The sequence below is a fragment of the Dysidea avara genome, chromosome 1, assembly GCF_963678975.1.
Source record: "Dysidea avara chromosome 1, odDysAvar1.4, whole genome shotgun sequence".
NCBI lineage: Eukaryota > Metazoa > Porifera > Demospongiae > Dictyoceratida > Dysideidae > Dysidea > Dysidea avara.
The window spans coordinates 4,429,056-4,453,740 of record NC_089272.1 but is presented as its reverse complement, the minus strand read 5'-3'; the positions used below and the strand labels follow the sequence as shown (position 1 = coordinate 4,453,740).

The 24,685-nt window shown below is 37.4% G+C and overlaps 3 protein-coding genes across 5 annotated transcripts in view; 1 reads left to right on the top strand and 2 right to left on the bottom strand.

The window, feature by feature from the left end:
- Positions 1-24,685, bottom strand: part of LOC136253921 (jerky protein homolog-like) — a 151,598-nt gene that overhangs the window by 26,615 nt on the left and 100,298 nt on the right. The window lies entirely within an intron of this gene.
- Positions 1-24,685, top strand: part of LOC136253893 (zinc finger protein 846-like) — a 53,891-nt gene that overhangs the window by 20,407 nt on the left and 8,799 nt on the right. For 2 of the 3 annotated variants that reach the window (XM_066046554.1, XM_066046561.1), the window contains one exon: positions 4,564-5,791. The exons of the other annotated variant lie outside the window; for it this stretch is intronic. In XM_066046554.1, coding sequence (XP_065902626.1) covers positions 4,564-5,603 — 1,040 coding nt within the window. In that variant the 3' untranslated portion in view covers positions 5,604-5,791. Of the gene's footprint in view, positions 1-4,563; positions 5,792-24,685 lie in introns of those variants that run through there. 3 annotated transcript variants of the gene reach the window in all.
- LOC136253862 (NACHT, LRR and PYD domains-containing protein 12-like) lies at positions 19,083-24,483 on the bottom strand. Its single transcript, XM_066046525.1, has 3 exons — positions 24,355-24,483; positions 21,481-21,738; positions 19,083-21,416 (listed from the first exon to the last, which is right to left on the bottom strand). Exons 1-3 carry the CDS (start codon positions 24,401-24,403, stop codon positions 19,843-19,845), a joined length of 1,881 nt encoding a protein of 626 aa, XP_065902597.1. The 5' UTR covers positions 24,404-24,483; the 3' UTR covers positions 19,083-19,842.

Below are 24,685 nucleotides of genomic sequence, written 5' to 3'. Positions count from 1 at the left end.
TCATATGGATTGCTGTACTCTTGTTCGAGGTAGAGTTGCTCTCCTATTACTGGTGTCCATACTGTTTTATAAACATGGTGGCCTCGAACCACGCTATAGATTTCGTAGTCTGCTTCACTTCGTAGTCTACTCGCTTCACTCGTCTCACCAGCTGCCATGGTCTTCTAAACTCAACAGAGCTAATAAACGCCGGTCTCGTATAGTAGCCGGTCTCGTTCAGTAGCCGGGGTTAAAAGTTGCTTGAAGGAAATAAACTCCCGGGCCGTAATTCGAGGCAATACGGTACCAAAGTACTGTTCCATTCCACCATTCCACTAGTCCATTCCACCAGTCCATTCCACCAGTCCATTCCACCAGTCCAGTCCACCATTCCATTCCACTGAATCCAGACGCCCCAGCTTCTGTGCCCCCCAGACCCCCTGCTGCCTGAGATTCTATACTTTGGTTAGCCTCCCACCACCGATACTATGTGGCAATTAATGTTGGTCCTTTTTCTAGAATTCAGCAATACTATTAATACGGCAGTACATAATTGATACGGTTAATAAGTATCACGAAAACAATACTGTACTTAGTCTAGTGTTGTTCCAGTATCAGCTAGTTAATATAGTTCTAGTTCTAGTTTTGGAACCATAATCTTTAAAATTACAGTTCCAGTTCTAGTTCTGGAACCATAACGGAATTACAGTTCTAGTTCCAGTTCTGGAACCATAACCTTTAGAATCACAGTTCTAGTTCCAGTTCAGGAGCCACGACATTTAGAAGTATTCTTCAATTTTTAGAACAACACACTTAAGTATTACCAAAAGCCCATAATGAGTTATGGACACTCACTATTAAGTTATATACGCTAATCTTATCCGCTTTAATTGTTTCATGCATGCAGCTAATACTGTAATTATCAGCATTATTACACTACAACACTAACACTATAGAGTGGTACTAAAAGACCTGTAGCTAATTATCAAACACTGAACCAGTAATAACAATGTGACTGAGCCAGCATTGCATTTGGAATTCTCTTCTAATATTATATAGTCAGTTGTTTCGAGCAGTGTTTTAGCACATGTATACGTGATAGTAATACATACACAGCTTTTGTTAAGTTAAGCAGATAAAATTCTGGTCTTGTAAAGAGCATAAAATCTCATTGGTAAAAACTGTATGGTTATGACCAATTCCAGTTCCAGTATTAGTTCCAGTATTAGTTCCAGTATTTGATAAAATTTCTTTATAGTTCTAGTTCCAGTTTTGAGGAAAGCGAAATTATAGTTCTAGTCCAGTCTCAAAATTATTGTTCTAGTTCTAGACTGGAACTGGAATAAAGAAGGGCTGGAACTGGAATTATTTTAGTTCCAGTACTGAGAACTGGAACAACACTAACTTATTCGATATCGATATATCGAAAGAACAGTCAGTGATTGGTCTATTACTGTAACACTGTAACAGTGATCTTTTTTCTATAATGCGAACAAATAGAAACCTTTTTGTGGTCTGTGAAGCATTACAAGAAGCCATACAAATATATGTATGTTATTGTTGATAATTAAATATTCCTACCCAGATCTTCCGAAAACAGTGGTTGTGGTGTCTCTTGAGATGTGTTTACTTAACAGATTGGAGGTGTTCCCAAGTTTTGCTAACACTGCATGGCTTCTTCGTACATCTACTCATGACACAACAAAAATTAATGGCCTTTAAGGATTAATTGATCGGCTTTCCATCTTCACCCGCTTTAAATCCACACTAACAACATTGACTTTTCCTTCAGAACAAGTTCACACATTCTGTAAACAAAATGGTGCATTACAACTCATGTGTCAAAATGTGCACCGGTAGTTTACAGTATACCATCTCTTAACGATATACCAGTTTCTCGGTTATAAAATTCAGCTCAATATCAATACCGGTGTGAGTAAAATACGATTAAATCACCCAGCTCTACTTCAGTCTATAACCATGACTGCATGAATGTATTAGTGTTGTTTCAGTTAACTGTAACTAAAACTAAAAGTACTTTTAGTAAGGTGAATATATTTAAGTCAACTAAAACTACAGGTATAACTAAAAACAATTGTATATAATCACTGAAACTATAACTATAACTAAAATATTTAAATCTATATTATTACCAAAACTATAACTAAAACAAACGTATATTACATCCCAGTGCGTGGGAGTATCAAAGTGCTGTGCTGGGTTATAACTACCATACAGCTAGACAGAGCGGCGCTGCTACTGTACGATATATTAATTATCACCCAGTGATAACTAACTTATCACCCTGTTGCGGAGCCACTCAGTCTCTTTTGTGACATCATAATAACCACGAATGGCATTGTTTACCAATCGGAACAAAGAGTCAAATAAGGAAATATTGATACAAAACACACTAATACAGCACTTAAAACTAGCTAAATCTTACAAGAAAACTGTTAATCCTTTACACAATAACACTACAAGTTACCAATACGATAGTTTAACAAATGTCAAGAATAGTCCGTGGCGATTTTTGCTCCAGCAATCACTCCCAATGGTCACTATGGTGAAGAACTAACTTCCTCTAGCTTCATCGTTCTATCTCGGACTATGGTAGCCACTTGTTGGTCTTTATTTGTCTCTTGCACACCACACGACACCACCATACCAACTTCTGACGAAGGCGAATCGTACCTGGAACCGCTGCTTCATAACACCGCCCTTTGCTACAGTTTGTAGGCAGTATGTAAGGTCTCTCTTGTGGCTACGAAGTAGAATCTCCACACAATTCGGATGAAATCTTGAGCACAGTGACAGGAACTCAAACTGGAACTTAATTTACTATCCGTAAACTTCTGCACACTCCCGCGCACTGGGATATAAAAAATAGTTATATCCTGTATACTCGGATGATATCATTGTTATTACACGAGGCGGAGCCGAGGACGAGTGTAATAACAATGATATCACCCTTGTACCGGGATATAACTATAACTAATCACTAAAACTATAACTATAACTAAAATCAAATCTATATTATAAAAAATTGACAGGTCTTGTAATACAAAGATTTTGTATTACTAAGCTGGAAAAATGGTACTAAAATTTTAACAAGAGTTTCATTCACATAAAATATAGTCACTTGGTGCTTACTATTAAAGCTAACAATTAAGGTTTTCTTATGCACAACTAAAACTATAACTAAAAGGTTTTCAGATACATAACTAACACTGTGTCTAAAACTAAAAGGTTTTTAACTATAACTAGAACTAGAACTAAAACATTTTCATGTACATAACTAAAACTGTAACTAAAACTAAAATTATTGATGAAACTAGCTACAACTATAACTTAAACTAAAACTAAAACTCCATACTAAAACAACACTAGAATATATAGAGATTAAATGACCATTAGTTTCTACAGATATAAACAACTTCTCTTGTTTCACTACTTTATAGCTACTCCCTTATTTCAGTACTTTTCATATCCATTGTTTCAGTACTTTTTTCTAAAATTTCGAATTTTCATTCTACTTGTTTGTTTTACTTTTAAAGAAAATAATTATGACTAATGAACCCACACATACTGCATCAATACAAAGAATGGGCATGCTGCAGTTAAAGTTGGCATACAGGCATGCTGCCAACTTTAACTGTAACTTGCATGAGGTTACCATGAGGTTACCATGAGATTGTTATTTGTTTGTTGTTATTATAATGTGTATTCACACAAGTTATAACTTATTGATGTAATACTAGGGAGTGCATGTTTAAAGGTTTTAGACAATGGCATGTCAAGAATGCTTTGATATTTGCAAAGTATGCAGGGTATTTATTCTAGTAAGACACCTAGCCACAAACTTCAACAAACAAATTGCATACTTTGTGGGTTCATAACAAAATTCCAGTCACCACAGGCCATTGTCTAAATTACTAAGACATGCATTGCTAGGATTCTTCAGTGGATAAACACCCCTCAGGAATAAAGTACTAATCACCTCAGCTCTGCCTCAGCAGTCAGTGATTATTACATCATTCTTTCTGGTTGTTTATCCACTGAAGACTCCTAGCAATGCACTTACCTATACTTGTATGCTGTACTTCTTTTGTCAAAATGTTTCCAAACTTAATCTCATGATACTAAAATTTCTTGTAGGGATGCCCCATATTCTTCCATGGGAAAGCATGCTTAAAATGGTCATGAAATGCTCTATTTTAGTAAACTTGTGCCGAAACTTTAAATTTGGTCAAAATTACTTCCAGAATCAATCTCATAATGCCTATTTTCCAAAAATTTGCTGGCTTGCCCCCATTACCCCGAGATACTTACATGTAGATCATTAGCTGAGACGTGTTTTGCATACTTTTCCTATCGTAGTCAATACCCCCTCCCATCTATAACCTTGATTTGCCCCTTCTAAGTTGGAGTCCTAGAAAAATCAGTGATAGTGTATTACACTATATCCCTCAGTAACAACCACTGTGGTTTTTCATTGAGAATTCAGACTTCTCTTAAGAAAACTGGAATTTGTGGTTATCTTGCGTACCTACCTGCAGTTAACATTGTCATGTTTCCACTCAGCTCCTTGCTACACTTGTGCTCTGTGTCAAACAGAGTTTGTGAATCAGAGAAACTTTGATATTCACTTGAAGGATAGTCTATCATGCCGTGATGCTAATCCACAAGTGTTCAAGTGTGGAAAATGTGGAGAAGTGTTCACTGCACTGATCGAACTTCAGCATCATTTCAGGACACATGAACAAAAAAATGATTACTCAACTTTAAGGAAAGTTAAAGAGACGATGCTATCAAAGGGAATTAGCAAAGAGAAGCCATATCAGTGTCCTTATTGTAGTAAAGCGTTTACACAATCTTGTCACCGACGAAGACACATCAGAACTCATACAGGAGAGAAGCCATATCATTGTAATTATTGTCCGAAAGCTTTTGTAACAAGAGATGGTTTGCAAGCACATGTAATAACACATACAAGAGAGAAGCCATATCATTGCAAATATTGCCAGAAAGCTTTGACAACAAGAGCTGGTCTGCACGCACATGTAAGAAGACATACAGGAGAAAAGCCATATAGTTGTAAATATTGCCAGAAAGCTTTGACAACAAGAGCTGGTATGCAAATACATGTAAGAACACATACAGGAGAGAAACCATACCAATGTCTGTATTGTAGCGATGCATTTGCAGACAGTAGTAACCTACGAAAACACACAAGAGCTCATGCAGGGGAAAAGTCATACCAATGCCAACATTGCAGTAAAGCATTTACACAAAATGGCTCCTTGCAAAATCATTTAAGAACTCATACAGGAGAGAAGCCATATCATTGTAAATATTGCCAGAAAGCTTTTGTAACAAAAAGTGTTCTTCGAACACATATAAGAACACATACAGGAGAGAAGCCATATTGCTGTAAATATTGCCAGAAAGCTTTTGTGACAAAAAGTGCTCTACAAATACATATAAGAACACATACAGGAGAGAAGCCATATTGCTGTAAATATTGCCAGAAAGCTTTTACGACAACAGGTGGTCTGCAAACACATGTAAAGAGACGCCATACCATTGTAAAATTGCCAGAAAGCTCTTGCAACAACAGGTGATCACGTAAGAACATATACAGGAGAAAAGCCATACCAATATATATATATTGTAGTGATGCATTTAGAGACTGTAGAAACCTACGAAAATGCACAAGAATTCATATAGAGAAGAAGCCACATCAACATCAGTATTGTAGTAAAGTATTTGCAACAATTTGTAACATTTAAGATCTATATACTAATGTGAATATTGTAGTGATGCATTTGCAGACATAGTAATCTACAAGCACATGTAAAATTCATAAATGGAAGAAGCCATACACCGTCAATATTACAGTAAAGCATTACACACTGCAGTTGCTTGCGAACACATTTAAGAACTCATAAAGGAGAAAGACAATGTTAGTGTCAATTATACATTAATTTTACAACAACTGGTTAACTACAAGAACTTTTACAATAGAGGAGCCATATCATTGTAATTATTGTCATAAACATCAATTTGTATTCTATAAACACACATCAGTGCGCATATAGGAGAAAAGCCGTACCAATGTTAGTAAACTTCTACGACAAATTAGTAATCTACAAAAACATTAAAAAGTCATAGAGGAGAGAAGTCCTATCCATCACAGCCATTTCTTGGCCGTCACCTTGCAATTGGATTTCATGTGTTTTTTTCACCCTGGCTTTTTTGGAGCCCACAACCTTTCAGGGCCGCCCAGAGAAATTAAGGGGCCCAGGGCAAAGAGTTAAAGTGGGGCCCTCACCCAAGCTGTAAGTTGAAGACCCAAAAAAAAAGGTCACAACCTGCTGATAATTACAATAACTACTCATCACCAACCATATCTCCTTATCTATAAGCTTGCTACACTGCTCCTCTGAAGAATACTGTGACTGCTCTATTACAGTATTTAGATCTGACTGTTCTATTAGAGTATATCGATCTTTTAAACAGGTATTTAGGGGCCCTTCATGGGGCCTCCTGGGGCCCTTTCAGGCTGGGGCCCGGAGCAAAATGCCCCAGTTGCACCCCCCCTGTGGGCGGCCCTGCACCCTTTTTACAGGTCAGCTGTTTTTGATTAGATTTACATACATGCAAAACTGAGACCTTATGATACAGACTTGATATTGTCACAATTGGACGTTGTTTTGTTGCTTTGGTCCCACCCATACCTTTGTGTATGTACAACGACACTATATACTCCTTTTGTCCACTATTTGTTTCTCAGTACTGTACACACAAATACAACATGTATTTGTTAACTAGTGTTTGTGTCCAAATATGTGGTGTAGGGTTTGTTGTGTGTGGTACGGGGCTAATTAATTAATCAGGACATACTTGTTATTAGCAGCCAGCAGCCCTGTTAACTCAGTTGTTAATCAAACTTTATCTGAGGGTCACGGGTTCAAATCCCAAACAGGGCTGAATGTTGCTTTCTTTGCGGGGGCCATTCATCATGTTTTAAAGCCATTTTAGTACTCAAAACAACAAACTGTGAATCTGGCTGATAGAAGTACAGTATTTTGGGTTATTGGTGGAAGAAAGCTTTGACAGCAATTAACATATAAAGGTTAGCGCATCTTTAGAAGGAAAGAGTGCTTACAAGACATGAACACCTTTCAACAAATGTAAAATTATTACAAATGATTGCACAATTTATTCAGCAAAAAAAATACCAGGAAGGGAACCAGAAACATATAATTAACTTTTTGTGGCCTTTTATGTGTCCACAGTCAGTGATTCTTGTTATATATTGTGCATGTATTGATTTGTACAAACTTTGTGGTGAAATATGATTACTTACCATATGAATACTATAGTTGACATTTTGTTTGTATATATACACTTGCAGCATTTTATTATAAAATAATGTAACAGATTATGGACTGTCTTACCAGTATACGTAGTTAAACATATTTGTTTAGTTTGGAAACAAAAAAACAAGTTAATGATCATAGCTAGACAGACATAATGCAATGCTCATGTGTTGCTCACAATAGCCAGCTAAACATCCACACTCAATCTAAATCACACATTACCTACAGTACTGTGAGCACACTTTATTTGACATCCATTGTCATTGGGTTAGAAATGTATCCAAAGGAGATCCATGACTATCTTGTAGCTATATGCAAGATTTCAAATCTTGAAAATTTCAAAGGCAAGAGCACAGTGTCCAGAATAGTTGGGTTATTCAATCTTTAATAATGGGAAATGTATGAATTTTGAAATTCTTTCACATCTTAAAATTTTACATGAAATCAGGTGACCATGAATGTACTTGGCTAATTAGCAGTAGTTGTGTAGCCACAGCAAGCATGTCTCAGGCCAAAGCAACATCGAATAGTGAAGAAATCAAGCCCGTAGCATTTAACCATGTATAGTGAGTAGCTGAAGGCATAGTATACAATTCGGTTATAGGAAATTCCATAGACACTTTTTGAATGGTAGGGCTGCTCTGAAGATATTTTAGGGTTTTGGCTAATGAGACAACTTGCAATTATTGCAAAATACTCTTAATAGAGAATAGTCAACTATTATAACAGTTACCTATAAACATATGACAAACAGTAATATATATCACTGCTAGTGTTATACTGATATGATGAGATTTTGCCGATATTCTGATAGCCAATATTGGATAATATTTTGCCCATAAACTTAGCCGATCTGATATAGTACTGCACTTCTGTATTTTAGTAAATGTGACTGGATTTGTGAAAAGGTACCTTTTCCACACATTTTACATCCCAGCAAACAAAATGATGTAGTACTTGACTCCTTATACTGATTAACCTGCTCTTAGTTTCAAACTGACACCTGATACTTTAGCTGCACTCTTGGAAAATTTCAGGCAATTCTATGCAATGACAAAAAAGTTATCAAGCTTCAAAGTTCAAAATATGGGTCAAATTTTGTGTGTGAAATAGGTACCTTTTGGCAAATCCGGTCACAAATTCCGGCAGACATTTGATTACAAAGGACCAATTTAGGATGTTAATAGTGGTAGCAATTCTACATTTAATATGATGCTTCTGCCATCATGGTCCTAATCCAATACCAATATACAAATTCTACAGCCAATACACTGTATGATTTTCCCGATAACTAATCCGATTACCAGTGCAACACTATTCACTGCATGACAGGCACTAAAATTAACAGATTTATTAATTTTATAAGTAGAATGTTGAATTTAAGGGGTTTTTGTTGAGAAAGATTAGGCTAGACCTTGTAGCATTATAAATGTTCATAATGTATAAGTAGTCTGTAAGACTTTCATTATGGAAATAATATTGTTGATAGACTAATACACTACTACAACACACATCCTCAATACAATTCACAGTAGAATACACTTCAGGTAGTAAAACTGTTTGATTGTTTACACGTTATCCATTAATTTTTGACAGTGGATTCATGTCTGTATGTGTAGCCCCACTAGCTACATAGCTGTATCCCAGAGAGTCCCAGAGAGATATACATATAGTGTGAACTTTCACGTTAGTCTGTGCATGAAATATAGCAATATTTTTTTAGTTTTGGAACAATGCAATGTTCAAGATCTCTCAGCAACCCTGCTGCTGGTAACTCCACCTCTGTGCTTGTATATTAATTTTAAAATGAAGTAGGGATCCGAGTGATAAAAAGTAGTGAAGCAAGAGGTGAATGATGATATTACATCATAGCTGGGTGGGAAGATTCGTACATTGGCATGTTATAGCAATGATTTGTTTAATGCCAAAGTAGGGATTCCCACTGAGCTATGCTGTAATACCATCATTCATCTCTTTTTTCAGTACTTCTTACTGCTTGGATCCCTTTAAATTAATGGTTTTAATATATTAGTTTTGTTAGGTTTTCTTTAATAGCATACAGCTATGCATGTGTGACTGTTCTATTAGGGTGACTGCTGTATTAGAGTACCTCAAGTCAGCCATTCACCTACTACCTGGGGTGTCACTATTTCATTGTGCTAGCATTATGAATACAGGTAGACCAATAATAATGGCTGTGTCATAGTGATTGGTAAATACATTGTTAAGAGGCATGGCCTCAGTGTTCGATCATTATTAATCAACCAATTAGCTAATAGGTGTGGTATTGTACCTAGCTATTGTGAAGTTACAGGTATCTACTGAGCGTAAGTATTGAGCATAAATAAGTTTGCAGCATCTAAATATGCTGCTCAAGGAAGTGTTGATAGGGAAAATTAATGCCTCAATATGCATATGGTTTCAGTGCTTGAAGACGAATGAAGACAAACCTGATTGAAGATAAAAGGTGCAGAAGGCACACACTCGTCAGAACCCCAAAAGACACATCCCACTGGTGAGTTTGTTATTGTGGCATAAATAGTAGCCATGTGCTGCTTCGTTTGGTCCCAAGCCTTGCGACTGTGGTCAGACAGGCAGGCTGGCTAGCTGGCAGTCAGACAAAAAAACTTCAAGTTCCTGTAATTTTTTTATAAATTCTATATCCGGCCACCTGTAAGTGTTTTCCTGTTTTTAAAGCTGTATTTGGTGCTAGATGGACTAATATTGTTTCGTAAAGGTGATTGTCATTGCACAAGATGTTTCTCTAGGATTATTTTTAAAAGTGGCATTTTAAGTACCGCGTGTCATTTTTGGGGGATCCTTACTATTTGATACAGTATGTTGTAGCTTTAGTGTGTAACTTAATTCCCTTGACTTGCTGCACTGTCCCTGATGCTGCCCATGCAGGTTCAATGACTAAAGGCTTTTTAATTGGTCAAATGTACAGTTCAGCTTGTTTTGTGCAGTCAATACTGTTGCATTTACACTTTTAAACCTTTTGTTACACTTATGCCCATTGTCAAAGAGAAACTTCGATATGCACTTAAAACATTCTCCATTAGGTCGTTCAATCTTCAGCATCATTTCAGAAGTTATGAACAAAATAATTCTTCAATTTTAAGGAAAGGGGAACCAAGATTAAGCCAGTCAAACGGTAAAATAAAGTGAAACCATGTAAAAGCTATTGCAGTAAAGCAATACCAAATCTAGGAATCTACAAACATACTTAAGGAGAGAGAAGCCACATCAATGTCAATACTGTAGTAAAGCTTTTACACAGCTTTGTTATCTACAAAACTATGTACGGACTCATACAAGAGAGAAACCGTCCTAAGCTAATTTGAAAGCATGAAATAGCTAAATAAAACTCGTTTTTCAATGCAAAAATTATAGCACAGTTTATTCCACGGACAAAAGGACTCACTTCAATGCAGCTAACTATCGTGACAGCACAATGTAGCTAATCCTCACGATCAAATATCCGAACTGCAAACCTTGGTCAAGTTAGTGAGGTGTGGTGTGTGTTTTCACATGTTTTATGGCATTATCAAAACAATCATTATACTCTGTGGCTAATTATTGTGGTTGCACAGACTTACGTAGCAGTAAATGCTGTGACTAACTAACTAGCTACTGATATCTCCCAATCTCTTGCCTTGATGACCTTGCCGGTGGGACTGCACAGCAAACTATGCTTTCTCATAATGAGAGATAGCATGCTTATTAACAGAGAATATGTTCTTGAGTTCAAACATAACTTCTTATTTTAAGTGGTATACCACTATGAGGTTTAAACAAGATTATGGACTTTCTAAAATTTAGTATGTTATGTTTAACATATAAGTTTAAGCACTTAATTTCAGCTTTGAAATATGATTAACAGCTTTGAAATATGATTAACAGCTTTGAAATATGATTAACAGCTTTGAAATATGATTAACAGCTTTGAAATATGATTAACAGCTTTTGAAATATGATTAACATAAGATGATAAGTATAAAAATAAGTTTTCATAACCTTAGTGTTAGAAGTTAGACTTGTTTGTGGAAAAGCTACTAGCTAGTTATCTCATGTCAGCATACATTCTAAAAACTAAAACAATTCATCTAAATATTAACATAGAATGACTTATACCACAAACGTCTGTGAGACAATCCCATATGCACCCCCGTCCTCCACTCTTTGAAAGAGACCTTGCTAGCTGTGTAGCACAGAGTATATTATCTTAGGAATCTCTCCAAACAAGCTTTAATATCTACTGTGAGATGCATTTGGACAAAAATGTACATGGCCAGTTTGTCAATTTTTTGGATGGCACAGCCCGCACAGCAATGGGTCCACCTATGGGTCCACCTATGGGATACAAACCACCCACACAGGTTGCCAAGTTTTAAGTATGCCAATGATTAAGTTTGTGACATGCTCAGTAAACTTTAATGCAATGCGAATGCCCCTGAATCATTACTGCAAAACTTTAATATAAACTTAAACCCACAATGAAACCTAATGCTGCTTGATATAGACTTGTTATACATTTTGATAACAGAGTTTAGTGAGAACAGATGTAAGGCAGAGGAGGTTGGACATGATTTAAGCACAAATTATGCGAAACTCGTTTTATTGAAGAGGTTTATACATCGATCTCAGTTTAATTTGGTAAAGTATCATTGTTCTGATTATAGGACATAACAATTCTGGAGAAGTACACACCCGACCGCAACTTATTAATTTCACCCCAATCACCGAGCACTTTTACAAAACAAAGTATGTCACCTTGAAGCTAACGTGAATCACCATCCAAATATCTAATCAACCCAAGCCAACCCCATCGTTTTTCAAATTTGTATTGTGACTATTGAGGGTCATGTGAAATACCAAATAAAACAAAGCAATTAAGGGCAAATATTAATGTGGTGCTTAAAGCGTGTCCAACCCCCTCTGGATGCAAGGACTGCAAGCTGTAAGTTATTATCTCATACCAAAATACTTTACACGTCTTAACATTCCTGTAGTTACACTCATTCCAAAGTGTGATCAGATGGACACCCAGGGGCATAATGGGGACACACAACAAGAGGCCAAATCCAAGAGCACCCTACTAGAAATAAGTATACTGCTACTAAATATGTGACCGGATTTGCAAAAAGGTACCCTTTTCACACATTTGACATACCAGCTATAAAATGTCATACTGTTGACTCCTTGCACTGATTGGCTTTCTTTTTGTATCACAATGTAGCCACATAATGTAGGCATACTCATGGAAAATTACAGACACATGCTTGCAATGATACAAAAGTTACAAAATCTGAAGTTGAAAAAATGGGTCAATTTTATTTGTGAAAATGGTACCTTTTTGTAAATCTGGTCACATATTAGAATTATATTTATTATGCCAGATACTCTAATTTCAGAGTACTACTCTTATTATTAGTATTGTATCTTCTAATAATTAGCATGCCAATCCTTAAATCAAGAAAAGTGTGCTTGCCCCAGAGAAACATAAAATCATCTAGTTTCAAGAGTACGATAGTCTTATTTCAAGAGTACCAGTTTTTGCTCTGTGTGACTTGGACTGTGATGATACAGTACACCATCAGTTTTGTACAATGCCATCCAAACTGATTGTCACTAGGATCGCCGGTGTGGTTATTGGGCATTCTAATAGAGCAGTTAACCACTCAGTTAGTATTTTGACTTTAAGTTTTAGTAAAGGCCATTTAAAGGGACTCTTAACTGAGACTGGCAATGTTGCATGCATCTTATAACAATCTGTCTGAAGACTTAGTGTTGTGTGTGGCCATACCGCTGATTTTTACTATATATATATATATTTTTTATGGTATAGCTTATTTTTCCCAACTGCCTTTGCCACCACTACCCACAGCACCAGTTGGCATGCATTTGCTGGAAAACTAAGACTGCATGAGACAAAATGGTTGGGCTCAGTAGTCCCTGTGTCCTAGTCGCCATCTGGAGAGATGTTGGCTGATCGAAGCAAGATGGACCTGCCACCACGGATGCACACTGTTGCAGAGTGCAACAGAGAGGATAAATGAGGATAAATTGAGGATAAGTGTACATATGTTACAATATGTACAGTATCTAAGATATATTACATGATAAAAGAGTTGATGTTGCTACTATGATGTTATTTGCTGAGAAAATTGATGACTCTATTTCAACTGCTGTTTAAAGATGAATAGTGCCTGGATGGTTTTTGGATAAGTTCTTGAGGTAGCAAGTTGATAGCCTGATTGATCTTGGAAAAAGGAATTGCTGTGTTGGGTTGTTCAAGCATAGATGTGACGGAATATTTGATTGTGGCTACTGGTGAATGAGCTAACAGGAATTTCAATCAAGTAAAATGGATGATAAAAGAAACTTCTCTTCCTTTTTTAAGACTAGATGGCCCCCCTCAGGAAATTTTTGAAAAATAGATGCTAAAATACTGCAACTTGGAGACATTTCCACATAAAATGCATATTTCTGCCTGTAGATATTTATATACTAGATTATAGATATGGCTCTCTGCAGCCTTTGTTAATGGAAAGGTTTGTATAGCTAGGTTCAGACAACCAAGCACATGATGCATCTGACCCTCTTACAATTGCAAAAGAATAATAACCTTAACATAAATTCACTGATAATACCTTGGAAAAATGTTTATACGTAAGGTGGATTTAGGAATATTTGTATTATTAGTGATCATATTTCATTATAATACTCAGCATATTGCCCCCCCTCCTGAATCCGCCCCTGCTGAGTGTCAATCCATTCGTTCAAGTTGTCAATATCTTTACAGGTGTGAGATGACCAGACTGGGTTGTACCATCGTGTTATAACATTTTAGCTTGAGATGAGGTGAGAGAGATAACCATCATTAACAATTGTGATGAAAAGATGTACAACAAAACAAATAGGCATGTGAAACCTCGGACAGCATGCGAACACAAAAAGTAGAGGACTACACTGTGGGCATGGCAAGGCAAAAACAACAACAACAAAAAAGACTAATTACTGTAGTTACAAAAATAAAACTGTCTAATTTGTGCACCACTCTGTACAGTTTCATGCTAGAAAAATTCTCTGAGAGGCAGAGATACTGGCAGAGGCAGCAGCATCTAACCATTCCTTAATAATGTGCTTCGAAATCCTTATATCAGCTTGAACAAAGTTTAACAAACTAGATAAATTCTTGATGGAAGACACTTGAAAATGACCAAGTACTGTGATTTCAATGGTGTCATAATAGTTAGCAATATTTAGGCGATCAAATTCAGCTAACAGCTGCAGATACTCAGTTTTGCTCTGCTTCCTATTGCGAGCAGACTGGATGTGATGGATGTGATGGATGGAGTCCAGAGGGCATGTTAGTTCCAACAGAGTGATGGAAGAACTCTGGGAATTATATATTACAATGTCTGGACGGTAGGATGTAATAAGGAGACTCATCGGAATTGTAGACTGTGGAGAATTATCAGCATGGAAATTAGGTATATCAGCAAACACTTTAACAAATGGGATGTCAGCAAATGCTTCAGAAAGTTTAGTGGCCAAAACACGAAGAACCTGATCATGACGGTAGGTATACCGCTGTTGATTTAATGCTGCAGGGCAGCTACTTAAAACATGAGCAGTTGTTGGGCGCCGTGAATCGCAAAGCAAACACTTCGCTTCACATAGGATGGACCATCTCTGTAAATTCACAGCGGTGGGTAGAGTGTCAGATGCTGCACGAAGGAGGAATGACAATTGACCGGGGTGGAATCCCTTCAGTAGCCTGTTCCAAGTTTTACAGGAGCTCTCTAGTTCAGCGGAACTCTCAAACTTTGACTGAACAGTTAGTGACTGTAAATGATCTTTGCATTGAGCTTTGATGGAATCTGACAACTGGTGCTTAGCCTTAATATATAACGACCGAGCTGATGGGAAGGCAGATAATTGTTTTTGAGCAATCGACAGGATGGAATAGTCATTGTCTTGGATTTGTAGAGCAACATTCCCAAGACGCAAATGGAGGTTAAGTTCCTGGAGCCGCAAGTCAGAGGAGGCACTGACACAGGCTAGCAAACTTAGTTTTGCCTCCCTGGAGACATGAGAAATACTAGGACAACAAACACCTGGGTAGTACAGAATAACTCGTGTAGCACTCCGGGGCAAATTCAGCCATTTCTTCCGAAACCGTGTGGCAATAGATTCTAACTTGGAGATGGTCCCCCTGGAGACAGCATCAACACACAAATGAAACCGTGTCAGTGAGAGAATATAGTTCCGGTATATCCACAGTTTGTACTCACCACGGATGGGGAGTGAGTCAGATGCAGAAAGTAGGTCAGTAAGATGGCTTATCATACGCTTGCCTGCAGCTTTCTTGGTAGCACTCAAAGAGACATCAATTAACTTTCCTAAAAATTTGGTTTGGCCTTCTGTGATGGATCTAGTTGTACCTTTGGATAATGGCAAGCCCATTGGTACAACTTTGGAGCCATCAAATAGAAAGGAAATACATTTAGATGGTTTAAAAGTCAAGTCCAAATCTGCTGTCTTCAGGTCAATTGTTTGTAAAACTGATTTATGAACATCGATATCACAGGAGATCAAAGTGACATCGTCAGCATATCGATTTCAGGTTTCTTTGTAAGAATGCTTTCAGCCTTAGAGGAGATGTTATTGATACACTGATACACTGTAGGTATCCCATGATAAGTCACTTGTAATTGTTACCTCCAAGATACTTTGTTGATGGTACTTCTTTGATGGAGATATAATATACTATGGTATTTAAAGTATAATTGTAAATGATTGGGTTAATAATTCTCATTAGCTATGCATTTTTCTCTGGGTTAAATTTCAGGGCCGGAGGAAGCGGTCCGGCCAGTCGGGCCATAGCCGAACCACTTTTTCAGCATTAATTTAAAAAAATATAATATCCGAGTCGCTGATATGCATGCAGTATGAGTTATAGCTAGCATTTGAAAGTGATACTATCATAACTTATCTAATGTAATGAAGTCACAATAGCTAGTTAGGTACTAAGCTATATGCTTAATCTTACCCTATCATGTTATGCTGCAGTGCTCAAATATTCATCCAATATTAGTGTATACGCTTCCATACGAACATTTAGCTATACTTCGTACTTGCTAGCTGCATAAAGCTTTCGACAAATGAATCAGTAGGCTAAATACCTGCATGCTCTATTAGGGTGACTGTTCTATTAGAGTGTTTCGATCTTCTCCTTGACTGAATGTCACGGGGAAAACTTTTATCTTAAGTTTCTCACCTGACATCAATACTTATAGCTCTGAATTATGATTTTGGTGAAAAGATCGAGATACTCTAATAGAACAGTCAGGTGATGTAAACTACTGTAATATAACAGTCACTTAGCTGTAGTGGAAACCCCTTTTCAATATCCCTGTGTACGCCCCCGAATACCTGGCATTGTAAAGCTATGGCTGCATGGCACTCAGGGATGGATCCAAGGAGCCGAGGTTTCCAAGGTTTCCAGGAGCTTGTCAAGTATATTAAGCCAAGTTTACATTGATTTGCAAGGTTCAGGTCAAATTACTCTAACAGAGCAGTCAACTATTTAATAGAACAGTCAAATTTAAAAGTTACATAGTTTACATGTACCAACACAGTGAAATAGTCTAAATCATATCTCAGAGTGTTTAAGACCTCATTTTCTGGGGCATGTCTCTAGACAGTTAGCAAATTAGAAATGATCCAACACCGAGCTGCAAGATTTGTTCTTAATAAACCATGGCACAGATCCAGTCAACAACACAGTATTACAGATATGCTTAATTACCTTCAATGGCCAAGTTTAAAAAGTAGGAGAAGGAATGCTAGACTTATATTATTATTCAAGATTGTAAGAAACTTACTGGTGCTACCAAATCATTGTTTACCCCAGCCAACCCCTGTATCATATACTCGTACCAATAATCCCCTCATATTTGCACAGCTGCAATCCAGAATTGATTTATACAAGTATTCTTTTCTGCCAAGAACAATTATTGATTGGAATAACTTGAAAATTGACAACATTGACACAATTAACCTTGACACTTTTAAGAACATTATAGATAAGCTAAACAATTTGTGATTTGTAATGCACATTAGCGTGTTGCCCCTGGTGGGCTTTGCTAATTAATAATAATAATAATAAGATTTCCAAATGGCATCCATGTCTGTTACTTATATGCCTTCACATAGCTGCCAGCATAAGCAGCCTATATCAATCAATTCCTACTGTAGTTATGTGTTACCAGACTCAATCTCAGAACGCATAATTTTCAAATCTTTTTCTGGGGGAGCATGTTCCTAGACCCCTAGATTTAAGTACAGAAAAATTGGAAACTTGTCACCAATATTCCTTGAGTCACCCTTGCAGTGTAAACTGGTGTAAATGAAATATCGGGGCTAAAAGGGGACTACAGTTGTGGCCTGTTGCTATAGATGTAAGTGACTTTGGGCAGCCAATTAGCATAGTTGGGGTAGCTAAGTTAGCTACCAACTCAGCAACTAGCCTCCCAATCTTCTCTAAGGGCTAGCTGAAAAAATAGCTTTTAATCACTGTGAAATATGCCTTGAAATGTGTGTAGATATATACTCTTAGTTGTACATGTTTATTTACATATGTGATGATAGGAGTTCTCATTAGTATAGGAGTTTCTAGTTATCGTATTATTTTTTTAGTATTAATTACTGTTTTATCTGATTTGAATTATCTTTGCAAGTGCAAAGTTTCCAGATTGATCATGAGTGATGTACTGCAGTATAGTGTTATCCAGAGAACTGCATGATTGAGAGAAAAGAGGACACACAACTACTGTATCTCTAGAAAGCACACATAGCTATACCAGTATGTACTGTGTGCATAATAATTATTATTGCTGCTTTGCGGTGTCCACCAGTGAAGTTCTGACAGCATCTTGTGCTGTAGCATTTATGTGAGTTACCTAACTTAATAAATAACCTAGTAAATAACTGAATTAAAGACTGTGACATTATTTAACACAGCTAATAAAAAGATAAGCCAAATTAAGAAAAGGAAAAGAATTTCTAAGCCAGTTTACTTTCAAAATGGCATGCACAACCTGCAAAATTTTCATAGCCGTGAAAATACCCTAGTATTATTCAATTTCAAATAGCCTAAGTTTCATAGAAGACATCCATCCGTGAAGATCTTTTAATTTGCTAGTGCTTCATGGTATCATACAGTGATGGTCAATGCAATATCTCAGTGATCTCGCACAATTTACTCCAGCAACAGAATCAACATAGCTATAGGCAGTGCACTATACTATAATAGAATAATTGTGTACATGAGGTGCACATGGTTGTCCTAGATCACTACTATAAAGTGAACCATAGAATCTGGCTTCACCTAGCTACTATAATCACAAAAACTAAAATCAACACTCATGACACAGCTTTAAATAACTAACCAGTTTTACAACTACAGGTATTTCAACTGTGTTATACATTGCTGTGAACTTGGATAGACTTTCATCTCAGTGGTCACCCTCCAAAGTAGAAATCCCAGAATAAACACTGCTTTGTGCTGCCAAACTTTTACGTATTGGTTCAAATTTTAGATGGCCATTGTTTCTGGAACTCCCTCCATTACCTCTATGCATGTTGAAATCCCCTCCCTATGCCCCCCCACGTTGTGTCAGCCAGTTTATTCTAACATAACAGATTTGCTAAATAATTTCACATGTTAATAATATAGTGTGAAGCATAAGCTACTAAAAGTGCTACAAATAGTAAATTCTTAGTTTATTTGGTATGCCTTGGCTTTTTCGTATTATGTTAATTTCTTGCTTTATTGTTCCAATCCTGCTCGTAACTGCTGGATTATAAGCAGGCAACCATAGCACTTGTAATGTGCTGTTACTCTTCAGACCTTCTAGTATAGTTAATATTGCTTCTCCACTAGTGTAGGTGTTAGTCATTATTAATGTAACCAGTGACCTGTTAGTAGTTAGAGCAGTGATTAATTCGTCGACCACTTCAGCAGTAATGTAAGTGTTGCTGCTAATGTTGAGCCATTTTAACTTATTAGTATCCTTTACTACAGTGAATAGGGTTCTTGCTGCAAAGGAGGAAAGTGAGATATCGATCATACATAGTTTTGTTAGTAAAGAGGATGCAACGGTCAACATGGTGTATAGCTCTGCATTTTCACCAATTGTGTGATTACCAGAAATGTCCAACCACTCTACTTTGCAGCTGAGGACAATGTCACTGATGATTTTGGAGGATGAACTGGTGAGGCCACTATTGGTCAACCACAACCTGGTAATAGAGATGTCTCTAAGATTAATGTATTTATGAATAATGTGGACGCCACGATCTTGGATATAACAATGGTGCAAATAGAGCCACGTCCACTGCTTTCGTGAAGAGGAAGTGAGAAAAAGTGACACGCATTCAAGATCAGTAGTTAATAGGTTAGTATCACTTAACCTAATCTCTTTTTTATTAAATATTTCTGCATTTTCAATAGATTTGCACATTTCATCTTGCCTGCTTCTTTGAAACAGCGATAAAGGCGAAGACATTTTAACTGGTCACGAAGGAATTTTTTGGAAATGGTGATATTATTGTCTCCATCAGACAGGAACTTCCTAAAAGAAGGCCGTTGTCCTTTTGTAATTGTGACATATATAAAGAACATGTTTGCATGAAGATTGCTCCAAAATTGCTTGCAAAGCAGAGACAACTCCTCATCTTGCTGAAGATCAGTTATAATGTAGTGAGCTGCGAGGTATTCCTGAATAGTTAGATGGAGGAAATTAAATGTTATTGTTTTCCCTGTGAGACCAAAATGTTCCACAGCTTGTAAAAGCCCAAAGCCATTGATCCCCCCAGGGGTAGTTACAATGCTAGGACATGCTGCTTCAATGTCTTCAAATGTAAACACCAGTTTATTATGGTTAAGGGCCTCAAGTGAGAGCTTAGCGAGTTGTTTAACCACCTTGTTGTAGGGTTCTGGTAGGGTGCTGAGGTTGGTGATTGTGTCTTTGAGTGGATAACCAGATTTTGCAAGATGCCGACAAATGGTAAGACAGATAAAATAACTACACAATTCTGTTGAATTCTTTGGCAATGAAAATCCATTTTTGTGCAAGAACAAAAGGACAGACATGTTGAATGGAACATAACACAAGCCATTAATGGTCACGTGATGCTGAAGGTATTGTGTAATTTCTTTGATTTTGTATGGCTCTTTCTTAAGTGTTTGCTGGATGTATTGCTCTCTTTCTGTCTCTGTAAAACCCAAGATGTCTACTTTCAGAGATGTTCGTCCATGAAGATTCACTGAGGCATGTGGACGAGACGATACCACTAAACCACAATAAGGAAGCAGTTTACGATTTAGAATCTTGGCAATTAAACTTTCTATTTGTAGGTCTTCTGGAAATTCATCATAACCATCAAAGAGGAAAGTTATATCTTTGCCACCATTTGCAAGAAGGTAATCACTACAAGCTGTTGCAATTTCTGTAGCTTTAGTATCCCCTTCACAGAAAAGGTAGAGAAGATCATGGATTGATTTAACCTGCCAAATGTTTGGATCTCGAAGACAAACAAGCAACACTAATTTGAACATTCCCAATAATAATTTCTGTCCCCATTGGAATGCAATATGCTTTAGTAAACTTGATTTGCCTATGCCAGGTGCACCTTCAATTAGTACAAATTTTTGACCATTACTTTCTTCAAGTGGGGATAAAATTTCTGCAACTTTCTTAGTTACAGTGCTAGTATTGAGGATATGTTGTAAAATCTGTAGCCTACGACGGTGTATAGGAGCCAATTGACCACAAGCTACTGAGTCAATGTCGCCTGTTTGGACCAATTGGGCCATTTCAATATCTTGTTCTTTAGTACGCCATTCTTGATGCTGGATGAGAACTAGCGGTGTATATTCCTTTGGTTGATCTGGTGGCCATGTGCCTTCATCAACACTGTATTGTGCACGTTCATTAATCATGGCTACCCTACTAGATAATAGGTTTATTGCCTCAGCTTCTACAAGATAAACAGAAAGATGAAGTTACAACCTGGAGTATATTAATGTAGTTACAGGGATTACCTTTTTCAACAACTTGGTTATTGGACACAGCAGGTGATTGAATGACATTTAACAGCTTATTCCAACTAGCAGAGGGGTCCACTTCAAGCCATTTCTCCAACATGGCATTACAACAAGAAACAACTTTGTTATAGTCACGCTCCGTGATCTTTTGCTCTTCCATAGGTAGACCTAACAGTGTTCCTATCACTTTCCAGTCTGTAGCATACTGTGGGGTGATGTACTCATATAGATCCTTCAGTAGTGGAGTACTTGTGGCTGTAGAAAATATCAAGTGTGCATAGCCATGTGACAGGAAACTACTGTACACAACCAAAACAATTGTAATTTTTAGCAAGAGTTATTAACTCTTGGTTTTAGTTTGTGTGTATGTATGCACACAGTATTATGTATGTATTGAGCCTCCATAGCACACAAAACTTAATATTGCACCAAGAAAACCTGGGAGAGGGTGTTCACTGGACCTTCCAAAGTGTTGCCATACCAACTAATTTCATAAAAAACACTACCATTAGTCGATTCTATAGTATAAATTAATTTTTTATTGATTTACAAAATTTACTTTAGCAGATTAATTTTTCTAATGGAACTTGAACTCATACCACAGGCTTTGAAGGCCTATAGTCTACATTAACCTAACCCTCCTGAATGAGCCAAATATTGAATCAGTTAATATTATTGTCTACTTTCTCCATCCCAACCTCATTACATAACCGGGCCTACAGAATAAGGCATGTGGTCATATAACAATTAAATTGCATAAACTTTCATGACTCATAACTTTTCAATTCACTACACTATGGTCATGCAATTATTAAATATTTAATAATTGGCTATAATACAAGTTGGATATTCTATCCCAATGCTGAGATATAATCTAATATGAGATGGGGTTTTAGTTTGTTTCCACTTGCCCTATTTTGTATACTTTCACTGTCCTTACTATGTATAGTGTGTAACACTACCATCTGACAGGCAATGTGTAGATATGTAGACTCAAGAGTCATCAAACGTGGATTTAGTTTAAACAAAGATTTAAAGTTCCTAGCAGGATTGATTTGAAATCTATTGCTGTAAAAGTAAAATTTCATATTTTAACATTATTTCTTATTTTTCAAATAGTTTTAAGACTAAAGATTTGAAATCCTTGAACTCAAAGACTCAAACCATGTCCGACCCCATTATACACCTATACGTGTAGCTAAATGGTACAACTACATAGCATTTATATTGAACAATTGGTAGGCCTGAGTCAAATATGCTGGATCAAAATGAGTTTGGACAGAGAATGCTCTATTAGAATATTTCGCTTAAAAAGTGATCGTTCTATTAGAGAGTATTGATCTAATTTCAGTGCTCTATTACAGCTCATTGACTGCTCTATAAGGGAGTAGCAGTGGTGGCATAACACTCTACCCTATTTTGGTTTTCAAGTTTATTTGGTGAATATAGTGAGGGACAAGCACTGAGCAAGTCTGTACACATGCACTGAAAGGTGGGCCGGTATGGGTTTATATTTTTCATTATTTTTGTTCCAGCAGTTGGAAATAGTCTATTTTTCTGGCAGTCCACTAGATTTCTCTCACTATCAAGCACACTAGTTGCATGCTATTCTCAACCTTAGGGCACACATCTAGTGGTTTCCCTGAGCATTCGACTTTATGGTACGTATCTAGTAGTGACCCCGAGCATTCAACTTTAGGGAATGCAACAAGTAGTATTAGCATTAGGGTTAGGGTCGGGTTCAGCTTTGGTTTCTTCTTCACCTTTGTCTTCAATGTATTATAGAAGTTGCTCCACTTGGTAAAAATTTTAATAACGACAATTCAGGTGAATTTTTGTGCCGCTTCACAAAATTTACCTGAATTATCATTATTATAATTTTTACCATTAACCTACCATCACAGCCATTTCTTGGCCGCCACCTTGGATTTCACATCTTTTTTCACCATAGCCTTTCTGAGGGCCGCACACTTTTTTTACAGCTTGGCTGTTTTGGATTTTACAAGCTATTGAAATTTAAGTCAGGTGAGAGGATCCACAGGGGGCTTGAGTCAGAGACTTAGTCTGCCTCATACGTACATAGCTACACACACACACACACACACACACACACACACACACACACACACACACACACACACACACACACACACACACACACACACACACACACACACACACACACACACACACACACACACACACACACACACACACACGTTGAAACCGGGTCACTACTGATGACCCACTGACCCGGATTAATTAAAGCCGAGGCGTGTGATAAGAGCTATGTTTCGGTTAGTCTCGAGCGAACGAGACTACGTGTTGAGCGTTCGATTCGTGTTGAGTAAATTTTGCAACTTCAGCCTAGCTGTAGGTTGAAGACCAAAAAAGAAAATAATAATAAAAAAAAAGGTCGTCACCTACTGACAATAGCTACCCCTCACATAAATACCCTCAGTTTCGTGCTACATACTGCACTTACTAATAATGGGCGTGCCTGAGCGTATGTTGGTAACGCGATAAGTGGGCGTGGCTCACGAAAGAACTACGCGATAGCGTTTGTAAGTTCCACGTCATCAAACGAACAATTTCGTTTCTCACGTGATCCAATCCGGGTCAGACCCGGATAATTAGTAAACCGGGTCGGACCCGGATGACCCAGAGAAAATGTGACCCGGTTGACCCGACCCGGTTTCAACGCTGACACACGCACGCACGCACACACACAAACACAACGCACGCACGCACACACACAAACACGCACGCACGCACACACAAACACACAACACGCATGCACGCACAAACTAATGATAACGCCTACGCAAATTTTAATTAGTAAAATGGAATTTGGCGCTGACTGGTACTTACCATATTCAGCTGTTCTGAATTGTTCTATTCCCTTTTGGCTAGGGTCCATATCCTCAAATACGTGTTATACAACTAGTAGTGCGGGAAAAATATCCTGACACACTTCAATCCCGCCCATGTGGAGGGCGTGGCCGAAATAATTAGCAAACAGTAAATTATAGAGCACACGTGCACCTGTTTTGTATTCCAGCTAGTGTTTAGATCTATTTAGCTATCTCTGTTTTCGATACGCTATGTACCCGAAATGCGACAAGGATGTGAAGTAAGTTGCTAGACCGTGTCAATCCGCCAAATCACAGTGCGGCGGTGCCTCTTCACAGTGATATTCAAG

Excerpts from the sequence above, each read along its gene's own strand:
- LOC136253862 (XM_066046525.1), bottom strand. The coding sequence starts at position 24,403 with ATGGACCCTAGCCAAAAGGGAATAGAACAATTCAGAACAGCTGAATAT. Across the intron at positions 21,739-24,354 it reads ATTCAGAACAGCTGAATATG|CCACAAGTACTCCACTACTG; the intron begins GTAAGTACCAGT and ends TATTTTCTACAG. Across the intron at positions 21,417-21,480 it reads TAACCAAGTTGTTGAAAAAG|AAGCTGAGGCAATAAACCTA; the intron begins GTAATCCCTGTA and ends TTTATCTTGTAG.